Source organism: Mesoplodon bidens (genome assembly GCF_964165515.1).
Source record: "Mesoplodon bidens genome assembly, chromosome: 1".
Classification (NCBI taxonomy): Eukaryota; Metazoa; Chordata; class Mammalia; order Artiodactyla; family Ziphiidae; genus Mesoplodon; species Mesoplodon bidens.
The window spans coordinates 79,437,457-79,455,699 of record NC_138176.1 but is presented as its reverse complement, the minus strand read 5'-3'; the positions used below and the strand labels follow the sequence as shown (position 1 = coordinate 79,455,699).

At 38.6% G+C, this 18,243-nt stretch overlaps 2 protein-coding genes across 5 annotated transcripts in view; one reads left to right on the top strand and one right to left on the bottom strand.

Annotated features, from left to right (window-relative positions):
• Positions 1 to 18,243, bottom strand: part of ANK2 (ankyrin 2) — a 720,153-nt gene that overhangs the window by 596,717 nt on the left and 105,193 nt on the right. The window contains exon 1 of one of the 4 annotated variants that reach the window (XM_081237030.1): positions 12,293 to 12,476. The exons of the other annotated variants lie outside the window; for them this stretch is intronic. The gene's annotated coding sequence lies outside the window, so the exon portion shown is untranslated. Of the gene's footprint in view, positions 1 to 12,292; positions 12,477 to 18,243 lie in introns of those variants that run through there. 4 annotated transcript variants of the gene reach the window in all.
• Positions 10,523 to 18,243, top strand: part of LOC308620115 (ATP synthase F(0) complex subunit C1, mitochondrial-like) — a gene marked incomplete at its 5' end in the record, with an annotated part of 33,114 nt that continues 25,393 nt past the window's right edge. The window contains one exon of the mRNA XM_081239435.1: positions 10,523 to 10,817. Coding sequence (XP_081095561.1) covers positions 10,523 to 10,817 — 295 coding nt within the window. The remainder of the gene's footprint in view (positions 10,818 to 18,243) is intronic.

Below are 18,243 nucleotides of genomic sequence, written 5' to 3'. Positions count from 1 at the left end.
TTAGCCATGTTACTGAACACACAACATGAAAGCTTTTAGATACTCAATCTGATATTAAAATCAAATAAAAGAAGCTAAAAAAATTTAAAAATAAAAGAAACTGAAAGGTTGTTCAGCCTTCTAAATATGCACTGTGAGTTTGGGGGTTTTTTTGTTTGGTTGGTTTTGTTTTGTTTTGTATCACACACTTGCTTAAAGACTAAGATGTTGAGGCCTTAATCTCTAAAAAGAGTGCATCCAGTCTTCACTCAGGCAGTGAAGTGAAGGACCACGTCTTCTGTAACAGGGATTTTCACATGCATCTGGATTGTAAAGTAACAACAAAAAGAAGCATGTAATTTCTTCTCTAAAACCGAAGCCAGTCCTAAAAGCATTTAAGAGGGCAGCTGGGGGCTTCCCTGGTGGCGCAGTGGTTGAGAGTCCTCCTGCCGATGCAGGGGACACGGGTTCGTGCCCCGGTCCGGGAGGATCCCACATGCCACGGAGCGGCTGGGCCCGTGAGCCATGGCCACTGAGCCTGCGCGTCCGGAGCCTGTGCTCCGCAACGGGAGAGGCCACAACAGTGAGAGGCCCGCGTACCGCCAAAAAAAAAAAAAAAAAAAAAAGAGGGAAGCTGTCAGGGCTTCCAGAAGTGTTCTCTGTGTGGCCCACGGAGGAGGGAGGATATTGGTGAAAAGCTGAAGAAATCAATGCTCAAGTAGAACAGTATGAAAGGTGTGCACTTCCGCTTCACCATTTTACATGACGCTGCTTCTAAGAGGCAGCTGACCGCAGTGGTAATGAGCTAACCTTCTGTACTACACTTATCTGTGTTGGAATCCTGGGTCTTCTAGGGGACTTTGAGCATTGCTCAACCTTCCTGTTTCTTCATCTGTAAAATGAGGACAATAGTACTAACACAGTTACTCATAAGGTTGTTGGGATTGAATGAATTAATATATGTGAAGTGCTTCTAAGCACCTACGTATAACAAGACATTGCATATGTACTAGCTCTTATGGTTTTACCTCTACATTTTTCTGTTCTTAAATGAATCTTCAGAATATTAGTTGCCAGCTATATTCTCCCCTTGAACATTCCAGGGACTAAATTATGGACCCTCTACGGGTACAAGCCCTTGGCCCTTATCCCCACCACCACCACTCCTGACCCAACCAAGAATCTGCCCCTTGATCCAGGACTAAGACTTTCTGGAGGACAGAACTCATACCATTCCCAGAAGCCTTTACACCAGCACTCAGCCTACCCCTTCCAAGGAAAGCTCCGTCAAGCCAGGCAAGGTGTTCCCCTTCTGTGGAGTCTCCCAGAAATATGAATGCTGAGTGGAAAGAAAGCTCTCTCTGAGGGATGTGCTGCACTGCATGCTGGCTGTTACTCTCCCCCTTAACCACCTTATTCCTACTATGCTCTGGACCAATGCATGAGAATCATCTGATGAAAATGCAGATTCCTCACCCTATCCTGAGATTCTGACTCGGTAGCTGAGGTAGGGCCCCAGGAGAGGCCACAGACCACACTCTGGGAAACACTGCCTGTTCCAGGCAGAGATGCTTAACCTAGTGCCAGCTGTTAGAGCAGGACTGCATCTTATTTGTCTTTGTACCACCAGATCTAGCACTTAGTAGTTGCTTAATAAAATTATTGTTACATGAATGAGTGAGAGCAGGAGGAATAACACTTGTCCTTCATAGATGGGAGAAACAATCTATTGCCCAACACATAGAGGAGTGCAAACCTAGCAGAGAAAGATCACAAGTTGACATTTTTAAGAGGTTTTCCTCTTTAGGAGTTCCAGGTACAGAGAATGTACAAGACAAAATTTCAACTTCTACATATAATTTTTTAAGTCATCCTTCATCCTAGATATAGAATTTTTTTTTTTTTTTTTTTTTTTTTTTTTGCGGTACGCGGGCCTCTCCCGTTGCAGAGCACAGGCTCTGGACGCGCAGGCTCAGCGTCCATGGCTCACGGGCCCAGCCGCTCCATGGCATGTGGGATCTTCCCGGACCGGGGCACGAACCCGTGTCCCCTGCATCGGCAGGCGGACTCTCAACCACTGCGCCACCAGGGAAGCCCTAGAAATTTTTTGATTGAAGAACGGACATGGGTCATTCCTGCTTAAAATTGATCACTGACATCTGAACTAACTTGTCATGGATTAATCATAAAGTGACTGAAAAAATAAGCGGCCTCTGTGTTCTTGACCTTCTTTCCTCTGCTTTATACTTTATTTATTTATTTTTGCGGTACGCGGGCCCCTCACTGCTGTGGCCTCTCCCGTTGTGGATCACAGGCCTCGGACGCACAGGCTCAGCGGCCATGGTTCACGGGCCCAGCCGCTCCGCGGCATGTGGGATCCTCCCGGACCGGGGCACGAACCCACATCCCCTGCATCGGCAGGCGGACTCCCAACCACTGCACCACCAGGGAGCCCCTATTTTTCATTTAAGTAGCAAAGCCATTCTATGAGAGCTTGTGATACTCCAAATCTCAATTAATATACCAAATGGCAGTCATCTTAACCAAAACCACACCTTAATACTTAAAAGTCATTCAAATTTGGCAAAATATTTAGCCTCACCACTCTTTAAAGACTCAGCACACATTCATGGTATCTTTCTGTCAAAGAAGAGTATCACTAGAATTACCAAAAGTACCTCTTGTTTTCCAGACTGTTACTAAAATATGTGTGTGCTCCTTCAGCAGATTTCATTGAAAATAGCCTGATCCTGGCATCAGGGAGCCAACCATCCTCATCCAGTCTGCAGGGCTGACTCCGTTATTATCTTTGGCATATCATTTCAAATCACTTAACCTTTCTGCATTCTGTATATCTAAGAAACCTGGGACCAGTGAGAGAAAAGTGCTTGTCAGCTATTCTGTAGGAACATGGGGAAAAGAAATGAGGTAATGCTGAGAAGGGCCAGTTTTATCCAATCACATGAACAAAGGAATTGTGCAAAATGTCTCCTTACTTCATGGACAGATGGTGCTTCTGAGAATTGAAAGATTAGAGCAGAATGTAAGGAGAGGAGATGCAAGAAGCCTAAATCCCTAGGGGAAAGAGGGACGAGTGGCCATGATTTGATAGGGGAAAGCAGAGGAATAAAGCTAAGATGAAAACCTCACTAAGATGAGGAATACATGGGAAAGAGGAATGCCAAGAGCACAGGAGAAATAGTCATTCTCATGAGTTGCTAGCAAAAATAATTTAGCGTATCAACTTTCAGGCAAACTGCATTTATTCTAGAGTAATGTTTGATGGGAATGTTAATTTGTCATGGTTCTATTTGGGCAGGGATAGCAAGGCAGAGGAGAGGAACACTCTATTTCTACTGGTCATGGTTAGAACTTAGTGTTGTTTGCATTCTACCTGTTCTTTTTTTGGACTGACACAACCTGAAAAGCAATTTCTCTGTATGTAGCCAGGCTTCCGCGACAGGAAGCTGCGGCCCAGAACTTCTAGGTGGGTCTCCATCAAGGCTAATACTAGAGTGATAGAAAGGTCTCTCAGCAAAAGGCTCAGAGGAGCTAAGACTTTTTGGTTTTTATTTTTTCATTCCTGAAAACAGTTGGAAAAAGAACAATCATTACTGCTCAGATTGGGGGGAAAAGTGAAGAAAGGGAGAAAAGTAGCACTACGTATTGAGCATCTATTTGCCAGGGGCTGTCCAATGGACTTTGCATGTGCTATTTCATTTAACCCTCAAATGTTTAAGTTCATCTTACTGAGCACTTACTATGTAGTAAGCACTGTACCAAGCATTTTGATAGTTTGTTTCAAAGATTAAATAAAATCAGGAATTGGATATTACTGTTATTCCCGATATATGAATGAAGAGAATGAGGCTTAGAAAGGATAAATAAGTTGCTCAAGGTCATGTGATTAATAAGTGATCCAGGGTTAAAATACATGTCTGTGTGACTCTAACTCTTATGTTTATACTAAACTAACACTCAGAAAGTAAAAAATCCAATAATTATTTCTCTATTAAAATATAAATATCTTTAAATTCTATAGTTTTCTCATATGCTTATGTATGTATAATGAATAGTAAATACAGTATGAAAAAATATTTAATCCAAGAAATAGCAAAAGAAACACTCTAAATATCCATAAATAGGGACCAGTTAAATTATGATACAGTAAAATGCTATATGGTCTTTAAAAGAATAAGCCAGCTGTACTTAGACTAATCAAAAAGTTGATATGGGGAACTTCTTTGTTTTGCAATAAATGCAAAAATGAATGGAGAACTAGAAAATCATTTTGCAACCCCTAATGGAATAATGGACTGAGGCAGTAATAAACACTGGATGCCAAAAACATTAGATAAAATGTTGATGGGAAGCTTTACAATAGGCAGATCAGATTGACACCACCCAAATCCTCTGCTCAATCTTTGAATCACTCAAAATCAAATGTGAGACATATGAGCCTCTTAAGGTGATGCAGCAAGAACACAGCAGGCACCATCTAGGAAGGATTCTTGCCAAAAATATTCAATCTGAATCCAATCAAGCCTCAAATACAAGGGACAGAGGAACAAGTTGAACAACACATGGAGGGAACAGGCAAATCCAGAAGGTTCAGTCTTCTACAAGATAAATAACTTAAGTTTCTTAAATGAATAGAAGCCTTTTTTTAAGGAAGAGAATTATTAAAGTTTAAAAGTGTTAATGGATGCCTATGTGGACATATTTGACTTTTAATTTAAACAAAACAACTTTAAAAAGATATTTTTGAGAAAATTAGGGAAATTGAAAAATAGACTGGATTTTAGATTATTAAAAAATATTAATTTTCTGAGATGTGATAATGGCATTGTAGTGGGTTTTTGTTCAGTATGTCTTAGGAATACATACTAAAGTATTTATGGGTGAAATTACATGATATCTTGGATTAATTTTAAAACACTCCTGAGAAAAAAGGAGAGCTATAGTTGAAACTAGATTAGCAAAGGTATTCTTAAGGAAATCGTCCAACATATACAATAGCAGAGAAATAATACAATGAATCTGCATTCATCCAACTTCAACATTTTGCCTATCTTGATTCAAGCTATTCCTCCCACACATATCTTTTCTTGTATATTTTACAGTAAATCTCAAACATCAGACAACATACCATTTCACTCATAAATATATCAACATGTATCACTAATCAATAAGGAGTTTTTCTTTTTCACGTAACAACTAAGCCAATATCACATGGAACAAAATTAATGATAATCTCTTAATATTTTCTAACATACAGTAAGATTGTCAAAATATAATATGTATGTTGAAGCTGGATAATAGATATCTGGGGGGGTTATACACGCTAATTTTGTGTATGTTTGAAATTTTTCATAATAAAACACTTGCTTAAAAAATAAGGAACTTTGTATGTACTGATACGGAAAAATGCTCAAGACATATTAAGTGAAAAAAGACACAGAATAGTGTATGTACTATGCCACAATTTGTGTTTAACAAGATATAGAGATATGTGTGTGTACATATATACACATATATACATATATATATATATGTATATATATAGAGAGAGAGAGAGAAATTCATGAAATACAACCAGAAAATACACATGGAACTAAAAACAGTGGTTGTCTCTGAGGAGGGGAACTAGAGCACAGGGGAAGGAAGAAGATATATTTATCCTTTTGTATGTTTTGAATTTAGGGTTGTATATTATATATTCAAAAACATGAATCATTCATAAATTTAAAAAAAAACTATGTATAGACACCTGGTGTATCATGTATCATCAAAACTAATCATTAATTGTGATTATCAGTCACAGCTTAAACGAATCTAACTTTGGTATCCTACCAGATTTATGTTGGAAAATTGCTCTGATATCTCTAAAATCAGAACTCTCCAGCCATCTGTTTAATCCAATATTGTGTTCTGGGTTTTCAAGCTACTATGGTCTAAAAGATTGCCACTTCAGCTTATTGTTATCTCCCTTACTTATTACCTCATGTTTGGCTTATTCTGGTTCAAACCTTTTTATATTTCTATGTTCCAGTGTTTCCTCAGTAGAGCAAAGCCTCTCTGTTTATTTCTCTGGTGGTTAAGTTGAAAGCAAGACGACCTTTCAAAACTGTCCCACATCCAAATGAGACCTGTATTACAATCCAGCTGCTACAGATCATTTTCTGCCCTTGCAACCTAGCTAAGTGTTGATCAACTAACATATACCAGTCTAGCTGTCATTAGGGGGGATTTGTCTTTTTTCAAAATTAAATTTTAAATAATTTAAACAGATTAGTGCCTAAGCACAAAAATATATAGTTGTCCCTTTACAGCAACAGTTTAGATTTAACTGAGGCAGCATATTGGGAGCTTATAAAGCACCAAGGCATCTCCTTTTTAAATATTTTTTTTCTAAATTTCTTCTTTTCAATCCCAAATGTAAAATGAAGCCAGAGTACATAACAAATAGAAAATCATGGAATGTTATTCCCTGTGTGAAACTTTAGAGCAACAATTATTTGTAGTAACATCTGGGCCAAATGTTCTTACAGGATTAAGTTTATTCTGAAATTAAATACCATATAATATCAGGATGAGGAGTTTAAAATTCTGCCGTATTACTCCACAAGTAACTTTGCAACTAGAAAGAATATGCTTTTATATATACCAACAGTTTTAGTAAGCATAAAATATACAACATGGAGAAATAATAGTCTTTTCTGGACAAAACATAATAATTGTGTGACTGTAAAATCATGCAAAATCTACTTTGTAAATCACCTTCATTCTTCATTAGGGACGGTTTAATGTTTCTTTTATTATAAAACCCAATAATACTGAGTTATGAGGAAAAGTTATGAATGGCAGAGTTGATGTTTCAACACCAAGATGAGAAAAAAGATCTAATATGTAAAACTTTCTGGAACCTATTTTTCATTAACACTTGAATAGCACATTTAAGGGTATTCTTTCAAGTGTCACAAACAAAACCTGCAACAATGGGTAGGTATTCTGAATGGCTAGCATGAAAGGATTTGTCAAATTGCTTTGCTAAAAACCAAGGCACAAGCAGTTCAGTTTGGATTACTTAGATTTTTTCTGTTTTTCTACAATATATTCTCTTAAGAAGTCAAAGAAATCCTACTTTGAAGTTTCAACCACTAAGCTTACACCTTTAGAGAGCTGGCCTCTGAGTGGATGGCAATTTTGTGAACAAGCAACATCCTGTACCAGCTACTGTGCCCAGCTGAGAAGGCAAAGGTAAAAGCTGGCCTCTCTCTCAAGAAACTTAAAGAAATCTAAGCTATGCGGGCAACTGACTACCCAAGTTCGGGGACGTGAACTAATATACAAAAGGAGGAAAATATAACAAATATGATAATGTGGTTTTTTAGATATTTAGTAATATCGTTCTGTGAAATAATTGTATTAGTGCATTCAATTACATTGATTACCTTTAGGAAGTCCTTAATCATTGCAAAACTTTATAGTAAAGTCTACCATGTTTTGGATAAAGCTAAAAGAGCTACCCTTTTAATAAGAAGGACCTGTAATGCAAAATTTTGTTAAATTACATTTTCATTAGGAACTTGCTATGGGGACTGTCTTCTAGATACTGAAAGTAGAACTAACAAGCGGGTAAGTATTACTTCTAAGCATTCCCCATAGCTTTCAACCATATCACACCATGATTCATTAACACAACGAAATCTTACCTAAAATAAAGGTATTCCCTCCTCATCTGTAAATCAACATCCCCCCCGTTACCAAATCTGTGTTGTATGTAGATTAAAAGGGCTTTGTCACAACCTTTTAGTTTGTGTACAAAGCTCGATAGGAATCTATAGTTGAAACAATAAGCATAAGTTATAAGAGAAAGCACTTTAGACTTCGAAAGACCCGGCTGGAATCTCAGCTAACAAGTCATGTGCTTTGGTGCAAGTTTACCTTACCGTCTGTGAAATGTCCATAACTAAATGAAATGTTGGTACCAGGTATAGCATATGGGAAGTGCTGAGCACGTGGTAATTGCTATTGTTATTATTATTATTGCTTATGATACTTCCTCAAAATATGATAAAAAGGCACAAATGAAATGGGGTCAAATTAAAATAAAGGATCTAACTGAGTCAGTAAAACCCAATACTGAGTCTTGAATGATAGAATTGTCTTTACAACTGAGGACAGTAGATAGTCTTTTTCTAAATCAGTATACACAGAACTGTTTTTCTACCCAGTCTTCTCAAAGGCTGTGATGTAGTGGTGCTTTCAAATGGAGTGTTGTGCAATAGATCTTCATGCCTTCTTTTCCATGCTCAAGACAAAGGACAAAAGTATGCTGAAGACCTACACCAAACCCAAAGCCCAAAAGACAATAAACAGTTTTCACAAGGAAGCCCTCCATCTAAACAGTTTAGAGAGTTGGGTGTAAATTAGGTTTAAGAGATTGTTCTAAAAAACAGCATTAATTAAAACAGACTGGAGTGTAGAAGCTTGAATTCATGATCAGAAAAATCAATCTATAACTTCCATTGACCCCAAACTGCAATCTCAGATTTCACATTGAAGCTGGCAGAGTTACTAGCACAGTAAACAGTAGCATCTGGCTCTCATGTGGGATGGTGTATACAATGGACCGATCCATAACTTTAGTCTACTTTAGACATTTAGATGGATGGGCTAAGAGCCCAGTGTGTTATAATAACCCTGAAAAGCTTTTGGCTCTGGCTGTGAACACATTAGCATTAACTTAAATCTGTTGCTTTGTTTACCACAAGAGGTATTTTCTTGTGCTTTCAGCCTAAATGGAACCAGTTAAAGGCACCCAAGACCTAAGAGTGAAATTTACAACCAGGACAGCAGCTATTCACTGTACTGAGGCTCTGGTGAACATCCTTTTTTTGGGGGGAGGGGGGGATTTCCTCTTAAGTTACATCTTTTTAAAATAAGTGGTACCTTTATTTGGAGTCTCTGTCTCTCCACAGTAGGAACATTAATGCCTAATTTCCCTTTTCTGTTTTTTTCCCCCCTCCATAACCTGAAGCTGAAAATAAAAAAATCAGAGGGTTCCTTGACTATGTCACCATTTAGAAATGTCACACATGCAGCCATTTGTTTCTAAGCTAGAGAGTGCAGGCTCTTTAGAACAGTGTTCCAATTATTCTTGTTGAAACCACTCAAAGCTACCAGAACTAATTTCTCCCAATATATCACTATAGTTTAACATCTAGAATGAAAAGATGCCCTCACTGGACCAGTAGAAACTGATTATTGCACATTAAGGATATAATCAGAGGGCCTCTGTATTGTAGTCAAGGTTTCCAAAAAATGTAATTAAACAACACCCAAGCTAATTATGGGTTTATTGCTTTTACAAATAGCATTAACATAGACAAATTACATGTGACATTTATTCATATTTATATTGATTTCAAACAAATATGTGCATCTCACCCTGACTAAAATTAGACTGAATAATTTACAGATGGGCATTCTAATACCATTAAGGAACAGCATAACATTGTATTACATTTTAAATTTCATTATACTCATAAGCAGGCATTGTAGTATTCTGTATGTTCTATCACTCAATCAGTAAATATTTTTTGAAATCTCTTTGGGGTCTAGCAGTAATCTAAGGAGAGGAGGTCAAGCTGAAACTTTATTTTGAATTAAACATCCCTTATATGTCACCATAAATAGGGCCTGCATAAACAAAGAACATTAATATCACTCCAAAAACTACCCAAATGGGAAGAAGCTTCTAAATGATCTTGTGGTATTTGATTTGCCAAAACTGAACAATAATCCCTTTAGTAATTAGAGTGGTCCTCATTTCCGGTACTGCAAGATTGGAAAACTAATGATCAGGTATTTGAGATCTCATCACATGACCTGCAAAAAATATATACATGCCACGCCCCTAAGAAAAAGAAACTTAATTTTCTCTTTAAGGACTTTCCAACCTATTCCAAGATATTCTTAAGCAAGTGAAATGGCAGTGGTTTTACTATTCCAGCAATACCATAGCTAAAGAAAAAGAAAAAGAACCTGAAATTGAAAAAACACCTAAGTTTGTAGGAAAATACTCTTTCCTTAAGTTATGTGACTGTGGAGGTGCACTGAGATCTAGGTTCTGGTCCTGATTCTGTCACTCATCACATGTATAACTCTGGCCAGTTTCCCCCTCTGTCAGTGAACTGTCAGTCCTTAAGGTTTGTTCAGCTCTAAGTTCCTAACTGCGCATGTCTTCCCTGAAAAGAAGTATGGGGTATAGATGGCCTCTCTGCATTAATCATAACCTGCGCAAAGTAATGATTAAGACAAGGGAACACAAAGACAGTAAACGGAGCTTGTGAGAATGAGATGGGGAAATAGGTAACTTTTCTTCCATTTCTTTTCATAGCAGTGTATTAATTTTTGAAGAAAAGAAATTCTGAAACTCCCATAAATGGACATCTCTACCCTGAGAAGCCGGACTTGTTTGCTTACAGAGAGATGAGGGCTCCTCAAGTTTCTATCCAAGGAATCAACACGCCCAAGCATGGACATCCCTTCATCAGGCTTCCCCTCAGAGAGAGATGGTGTTTGGCACATGGCCAGAAAAGGGGGTGTGGTCCCAGGCTGGTCAGAGAAGGCAGAGAGAGAGGGCTGGGTCAGTAATACCTCTGAAAACATTCCTCACACTGGGCTCACCTATTCTCTCCCTGGCAGAGTACCAGCTGCATTTCCTCTGCCCTTTGTCAGCGTCTCTGAAATAACTCACAAATTTACAAGCAGTGATAGGGCCCTTTCCAGCATAAATCTGCCTTCACTCAACAATATGGAAGGAGGACAAGGTAGGGTGGGGCAGGACAGGGGGAAGCTCATTTTTCTATGCTTCATTTGATTTGGTTTGTACTCTATTCCACAGAGCTCACAGGATGAATTGGAACCCTTTCTGCACTGAGTGCTCATGCGATTTAGTGGAATAAAATGGCAAGTGAATAATCCATGTTCACAGCACTATGGGTGGGGCAAGCTCTTGTCTGTTGTTTGATGTTCTGTGACTTAAATCATCTATTGCAAAAGGCTATAAAAAAGAATAGACCTCATCTCAGCTTACTTTCTTTGCTCCCATCTCACCATCTTTCCCACCCAAAAGTTTCTTCAGTGGCTACATGTTTCTGGAACCGGTCTTTGGCCCCAAAGCCTACAGTTTGTGCAGAGACTCACAGAAAAGACTAGGGTTATCCCTCAAAATAAAACAAAAAAGGAATAAATATTTTACAGTGCATAAAGATATAGCCTAATTATTTATTTGCTATTGTCTTTCAAGTGGACATCCTATACCTTGACCTAAAACTCTGTCAAGTTTTCATAGAAAAGTACTAAGGCAAAGAAACAATTTGTTCTCCTAAATTTCCCTTTAAGGTCCCTTCCAACCACACACACTTATTTTCACTTATCTCTAAAACAAATTTAGTGTCATATGCCCAGGAGAAACAGTAAGATGTTATTGAATTTACTCCCTTGCTCTCCAAAAAGCCCACACCTAAACATTGCCAAGGTGAGGATCTCTTCTGATGCATGAGTGTGGGGATGTGATGCTTGTTATCAGCAAAAAACCAAAAAGCAGTGCTTAGAAATCTGCGCTCTGGCACTTACTGCTCTTTAATTGGGCTTTTGAAGCAGGCAACAATTTGCGTGCTGGGAAAAAGGGGAGAGAACTCCATCATTCTTCCACTACCGGCACCTGTTCTGCCAGCTGACCCCACCTAATATAAATTAGACCATTAAAAAAATGCAATTTACCAGTAACTACCTAAATCTACATGCTCCTCACTGCTGGTTCACCCTCCTTCCTCTCTCACCACCCACTCACCCAAAGCAGAAAAGAGGCGGCAACCACTAAATATTTATCCAGCACAGACACAGCCAATATCTTAAGAGAAGCAGTGATTCTGACCAAGAGAGCCACCACCCTTTTTCCCCTCTCTCTGCTTACCATACAGAGAATACCAAGTCCACTCATGGGTCTGTGAATCTGAAATCAATTCGCTTTAACAAGCTCTAACAAATCTACCCTACAATTACAAAAATAGAAAATGAAATTCAGAAAGACACATCACGTGGAGAACAAACAGAAATCAGGGCTGGGGGACATTTGCACATCAGTGCTGCCTATGAAGTCCAGGATGGCACAGAAAGCAATGCTGCCCAGCCCAGATCCGGGAGAGTGTTTTACAAAGGGCTTCCAGAAACCCCCATCAACACCAGTGCTTCCTTTCCGCTTCCAAAATGCTCTGAATAAAGACCTTCTTTAAGCACTTACTGGGAGCAGCAGCTTCTCTCAGCAATGCACCCGTGAGTCACACAGCAGGAGGGGTCCCGGAGAGGGGCAAATCGGAGAGCCCTCAGCTTCCCAGCAAGCTGATGTCTAGCAGACAGTAGCCCAGGAGCCGACTTTCCCATTACAGCCTCAGACTGTAATCCATGTGCTTTCAGCGGGCCAGTCCCAGCTGCCCACAGAGCACCACATGATCTGCTCTGACATCAGATCAGCCAGACATGACAGCCCATCGGCCAGCCTCTTCCACACTCGTGGGTTGCATCATTTTGGTGCCTTTAGCTTGCCTTTAAGCAGGTGGTACAGAGTAAGGAACTGTTGTTTTCTCACAAAATGTGGGGTTTTTTTTTTTTTTTGCCTGATTCCTTCTAACAGAAGGAAAAAATAAGTAAGAAAGCACTTGGATTCGTTTGCAGCCAGAATTTATCAGTTATATGGGAAGTAACTGGACTTCCACACCTGGTTCAGGGAAGGTGAGGAATGAGCCACTGTCAAGATGCCAATACCAGGGGGGTGATTTCATCTGCAAATCACCACCACCTCCCCCATGTTTCTGTAGATCATCATGTATATTATATATGATATTATATATATCATAAAATAGCAGTGGGTTTTGTGTAGATTTTATAAGCTAGGCACCACTGATGTTAGTTCATGGAAGAAGATCTCAGGGAGGCAACCACTAGGCTCAGTGCCAATTACAATAATTCCACCGTGAGGGCACTCATATACAGTCCAACAGAAATAGACTTGTAGATCTAGACGGACAGAGAGGTAAGTAGGTAGAAAGTCAGGATGATCTATTCTTGCTTGTGTTCATTCATTCAGTAACCATTTATTGATCACCTGTTAGGTACCCAGCACAAGGGGGGAATATTAAATTGGGGGGTGAATATTTGAACAATACGCATAGCTTCAAGTTTTTTTTTAATTTGGCACAGGGCTTCTAATTCTATTTCTGTAATATGTTGTGGAAGTAATAGCTTTATGAAGGCTTTTTATGATATGTTCTGTGTCGAATACTGAACCTGACGGCTGATAACAAAACCATGTTCTACCCTAATTTCATTATGATAAATGGGGATAAACGTAACCTTTAAGGTAAGAATAACCAAAATTATTAAGCTTTTATGAAGCAAAATCATAGCCAAGCTAGGCAGCAAGGACCAGAAATGTATTCTTCCCTAATCAAGAGGAGAATTCACTCTGTCTGCTTTAACTATATTACTTCCTGTGAATTTGGTTAATCAACTGTATTTCAGATATTTATGTGGAAAGAGGAGCTCCCTAAGCAGCTTAGAAACCCATTGAATGCCATGTACCTCGGTATTATTTACAGTGATTTAAACATAACAGGTGTTCAATAAGTAGTAAGAATAAATGAATTGACTCAAACAGTTTTATTCTTTATGTGGCTTATTCCCAATAGAGATCAAATGGAAATTAGTTGCCTCATGGAATCTCATATTGAATTCCATAGTCACAAGCAACCAGGTAATCTTCTCAGGGGTAAACATCACAAGTTTGATGCAAAACAAATAGATAACTTAAATATTACATATAAAATAACAAATAGATTATTAGATTAATAATTATATAGATATAAAGATTGTTATTAGATTAGATTGTTTCCATAACAAAGAGGATATGTAGATACTATCTAATCATTGATATTATAGCTTTAATAAATGCATAAGAAAACAATACAGTCCACTTTAAATATAAAGAACAAAGTTGAAAAGCTGCTCAACATCACTAATTATTAGAGAAATGCAAGGTAAAACTACAATGAGGGGGCTTCCCTGGTGGCGCAGTGATTGAGAGTCCGCCTGCCGATGCAGGGGACACGGGTTCGTGCCCCGGTCCGGGAAGATCCCACATGCCGCAGAGCGGCTGGGCCCGTGAGCCATGGCTGCTGACCCTGTGTGTCTGGAGCCTGTGCTCCGCAACGGGAGAGGCCACAACAGTGAGAGGCCCGTGTACCGAAAAAAAAAAAAAAAAAAAAACTACAATGAGGTATCACCTCACAGCGGTTAGAATGGGCATCATCAGAAAATCTACAAACCAAATGCTGGAGCGTGTGTGGAGAAAAGGGAACCCTCCTGCACTATTGGTGGGAATGTAAATTGATACAGCCACTATGGAGAACAATATGGAGGTTCCTTAAAGAACTAAAAATAGAATTACCATATGATCCAGCAATCCCACTACTGGGCATATACCCTGAGAAAACCATAATTCAAAAAGAGTCATGTACCACAATGTTCATTGCAGCTCTACTTATAATAGCCAGGACATGGAAGCAACCTAAGTGTCCATCAACAGATGAATGGATAAAGAAGATGTGGCACATATATACAATGGAATATTAGCCATAAAAAGGAACAAAATTGGGTCATTTGTAGAGACCTAGAGACTGTCATACAGAGTGAAGTCAGAAAGAGAGAAAAAAATATCGTATATTAACGCATATATGTGGAATCTAGAAAAATGGTACAGATGAACTGGTTTGCAGGGCAGAAATAGAAACACAGATGTAGAGAACAAACGTATGGACACCAAGGGGGGAAAGTGTTGGGGGTGGGGTGGGGAGATGAATTGGGAGATTGGGATTCACATATGTACACCAATATGTATAAAACAGATAACTAATAAGAACCTGCTATATTTAAATAAATAAATTAAATTAAATTAAAAAAAAAAACAAAGCTAAAATGTTTTTGGTTATTCTGTAGGAAAAAGCATATTAATAAACTAAGATACAAGAAAATGAAAATGATATATTTTTCTACTTAAGAAATGTCCTTTTGTTTAGTTCCTTGGCAGTTTGCTCACCTTTAACTTTATAAACATAATTAACTTGAACATTTTAAAATAATACTTCCCAGATATGTGTCTGTACCAACACTCCACTTAGTGATTTTTTGCCATTATCTCTTACTATATGGGCTAAGTAAAGTGAGAAATTTGGCCTCACAGACAAAATGCTACTTCCAAATCTATACAGCTAATAAAAATGTAATATTCAAAAGACTACCACTGCTACTGCTATAACCCTAGTTCAAACTGCATCATCATTTGTCTCCTAGACTATGGCAACTGCCTCCACTCTGTCCTCCATTCAGGAAGCAGAATGTTCTTCTTGATCAAATTGAATCACTCTTTTACTTAAAACCTTCCACCAGTTTCCCATCTCATTTAATTCCTTACCATGGCCCTTAAAACCCTTCAATAATAGTGCATAGATGTTTCTCAAGAGCCTTTCCTCTCTAGTAAGTAACATACTGAACAACTACTCTCCTTGACTGAATTATTGTTGTTTAAGGAATTAATACATTTTCTATAATTGATTTATTTCATTAGGGTAGACTATCAGAAAATGGAATTATTGCATCAAAGCATATGGTCTTCTTCCAAAGTAATAATGTTTAAGCTAGATACATAGTTGACTGTCCAAAGACTAGAGCTCCCAACCTCCCTTGCAGCTGGGTGTGGCCTTGTAAGCAGAATTCTACCTCTCTTGCTTAAAAGAAAATTGCTTGGCTTAGAGTTCTTTTTTTCTCCTTCATGCAAACTGGAACACAGACTTGCCTGTGACCGAGCTTCAACAACACAGCTTTAACACTTTGGAAATGGCAGGGCAAGAGAATGGAAGGAAAAGTGGCCCTTGAATAATGACAGAAAGCAGAGCTGTTCTTCCAACCCAGACCACTCACTATGGACTGTTATATGAGAGAAAAATAAATTTGTTTTTTTAAGACACCTTATTTGGTACCTCTTTGTCACAGAATCTTAGGCTCTATCCTAGTATAAGTGGTCATAACTTCCTTTTTTTTTTTTTTGGATCACAACTTTTCAATATTGCAACTTAATTCATATTGCACAATTACTTAGCAGAAAGCCAAAAATCAAGTGGCATTTCCACCAATGTGTACAAGATTACAGTTTTACTGCATTCTTGTCAACACTGAAGCTTATTTCTTTTAAAGAAAATCTACTAAATTGATAAAGGAAAATAATAGTATATGTTCTCTCTTTTATTATTAGGAAGTTAAACATGATTTATTGTTCATTTGTATTCCATCTTTTGAGAATTGCTTATTCATGTTGTTTTTTATTTTTATTGGATTATTAGTATTCTTGTCCATTTTGTTGACCTTCATAGTTTGTCTTTTAATTCTGCTTTTGGGAAACATGCTGAAATGTTTTGTCATCAAATTTGTAATTTTTCTACTACAACTTGTTCCATGGAAAGCATTCCTAATGCCCAGATATTGAAACCAAAATACCATTACCTCACTAAAAAGAGTCAGGGTTTTTAAGGGAAAAGGCTGATTTCAGATCTGAGGCAGAGAAGGTACAAGGTAAACTTGGGACTTTCTCTTACGCCAGAAAGCAAGGAAACTATTGAAGAGCATTGGCGTCGTGTCAAAGGACATAGGAATCAATTTGGGGAGGCTCGCAAAGGCCAACTTCATCAAAGCATCTGCTCTAGTTACTATGGATATGTAAGAGCCACACCAAACTTGACTTAAAACAACATTTATTTTTGCTCAAATCTTTAGTGTCGGCAAGGCTCAGTGGGTCACCTGGTGTCTACTCTACTCAGTCAGTATCAACTGAGCATCTCAAAAGCTGGAGCCTGGGGACTTCCCTGATGGTGCAGTGGCTAAGAATCCACCTGCCAATGCAGGGGTCACGGGTTTGATCCCTGGTCTGGGAAGATCCCACATGCTGCGGAGCAACTGAGACTGTGCACCACAACTACCGAGCCTGCGCTCTAGAGCCCACACACTGCAACTACTGACCCAGCGTGCTGCAACTACTGAAGACCATGCACCTAGAGCCCATGTTCCCCAACAAGAGAAGCCACCACAATGAGAAGCCCGGGCACCGCAACAAAGAGTAGCCCCCGATCGCCGCACCTAGAGAAAGCCCGCACACAACAACAAAGACCCAACGCAGCCAAAAAAGAAAAAAAAAAAAAGCTAGAGGCTGAAATCTACTGAGAGCTTGTTCACTTGCATGTCTGTTGTTGCCTGGACGTGAACAGCTAAGGAATGGAACAATCTGGACTTCTTAGTTAACTCTCTCTGTCTCTATGTTGTCTTTTGATATGTTCTTTTCAATGCGATGTCTTCAAGGTGATCAAATTTCACTAAACACTCATGTCCCAAGCGAGTGCCAGGCAGAAGTGATGGAGAAGTGTCAATATCACATTATAAGAAGAACATGTGAGACCAAATATATTGGTGTAGCTTTCTTTGGTAAATGTAATCACAGCATAATAAAGAATCCTATCATTGACTGATGTACTTAAATATATAAAAATCCTAATAACACTCAACACAGGGGAAAAAACCCACATTTGCCACTAATTGAGATGACAGTTATACCAATTCCTTACTCAAAAACTGGTAAAGAGAGAAATTTAAGTATTAATTCTTTCTTTTCTAAGTGGAACTCTATTTCAGAGTAAAAATTAGCTCCAGTTGATGAGGGGAAGCTCTTCTTGACAGAAGAATTCCAATTAATGAATGCAAAAGGACTGAGGAAGTGGAAAAAAATCACCATTTTTCAACTTGTAATGGGATAAGTGGTTCAGGCAAGAATCAGCAATGGATGCTGAAAGCATTCAATATGAGGTTGACAAGGGACTGGATACTAATCTGCCACAAAGTTATCAACACACAGAATATTTACTTGTCTCAAGGGGAAAAATCATTACTTTACAATGGAGTGATGTGGCAATTTTCACGTTAACCATTAATCCAGTGATGGAGCTTAGATTATTAAAAAGTAAAACAACTAGGTATTATGCAACCCCTAAATTAAACAATATAATATGCACAGCACCAGGTCTTCCCTGGTGATCCAGTGAGTAAGACTCGATGCTCCCAATGCAGGGGACCTGGGTTCAATCCCTGGTCAGGAAA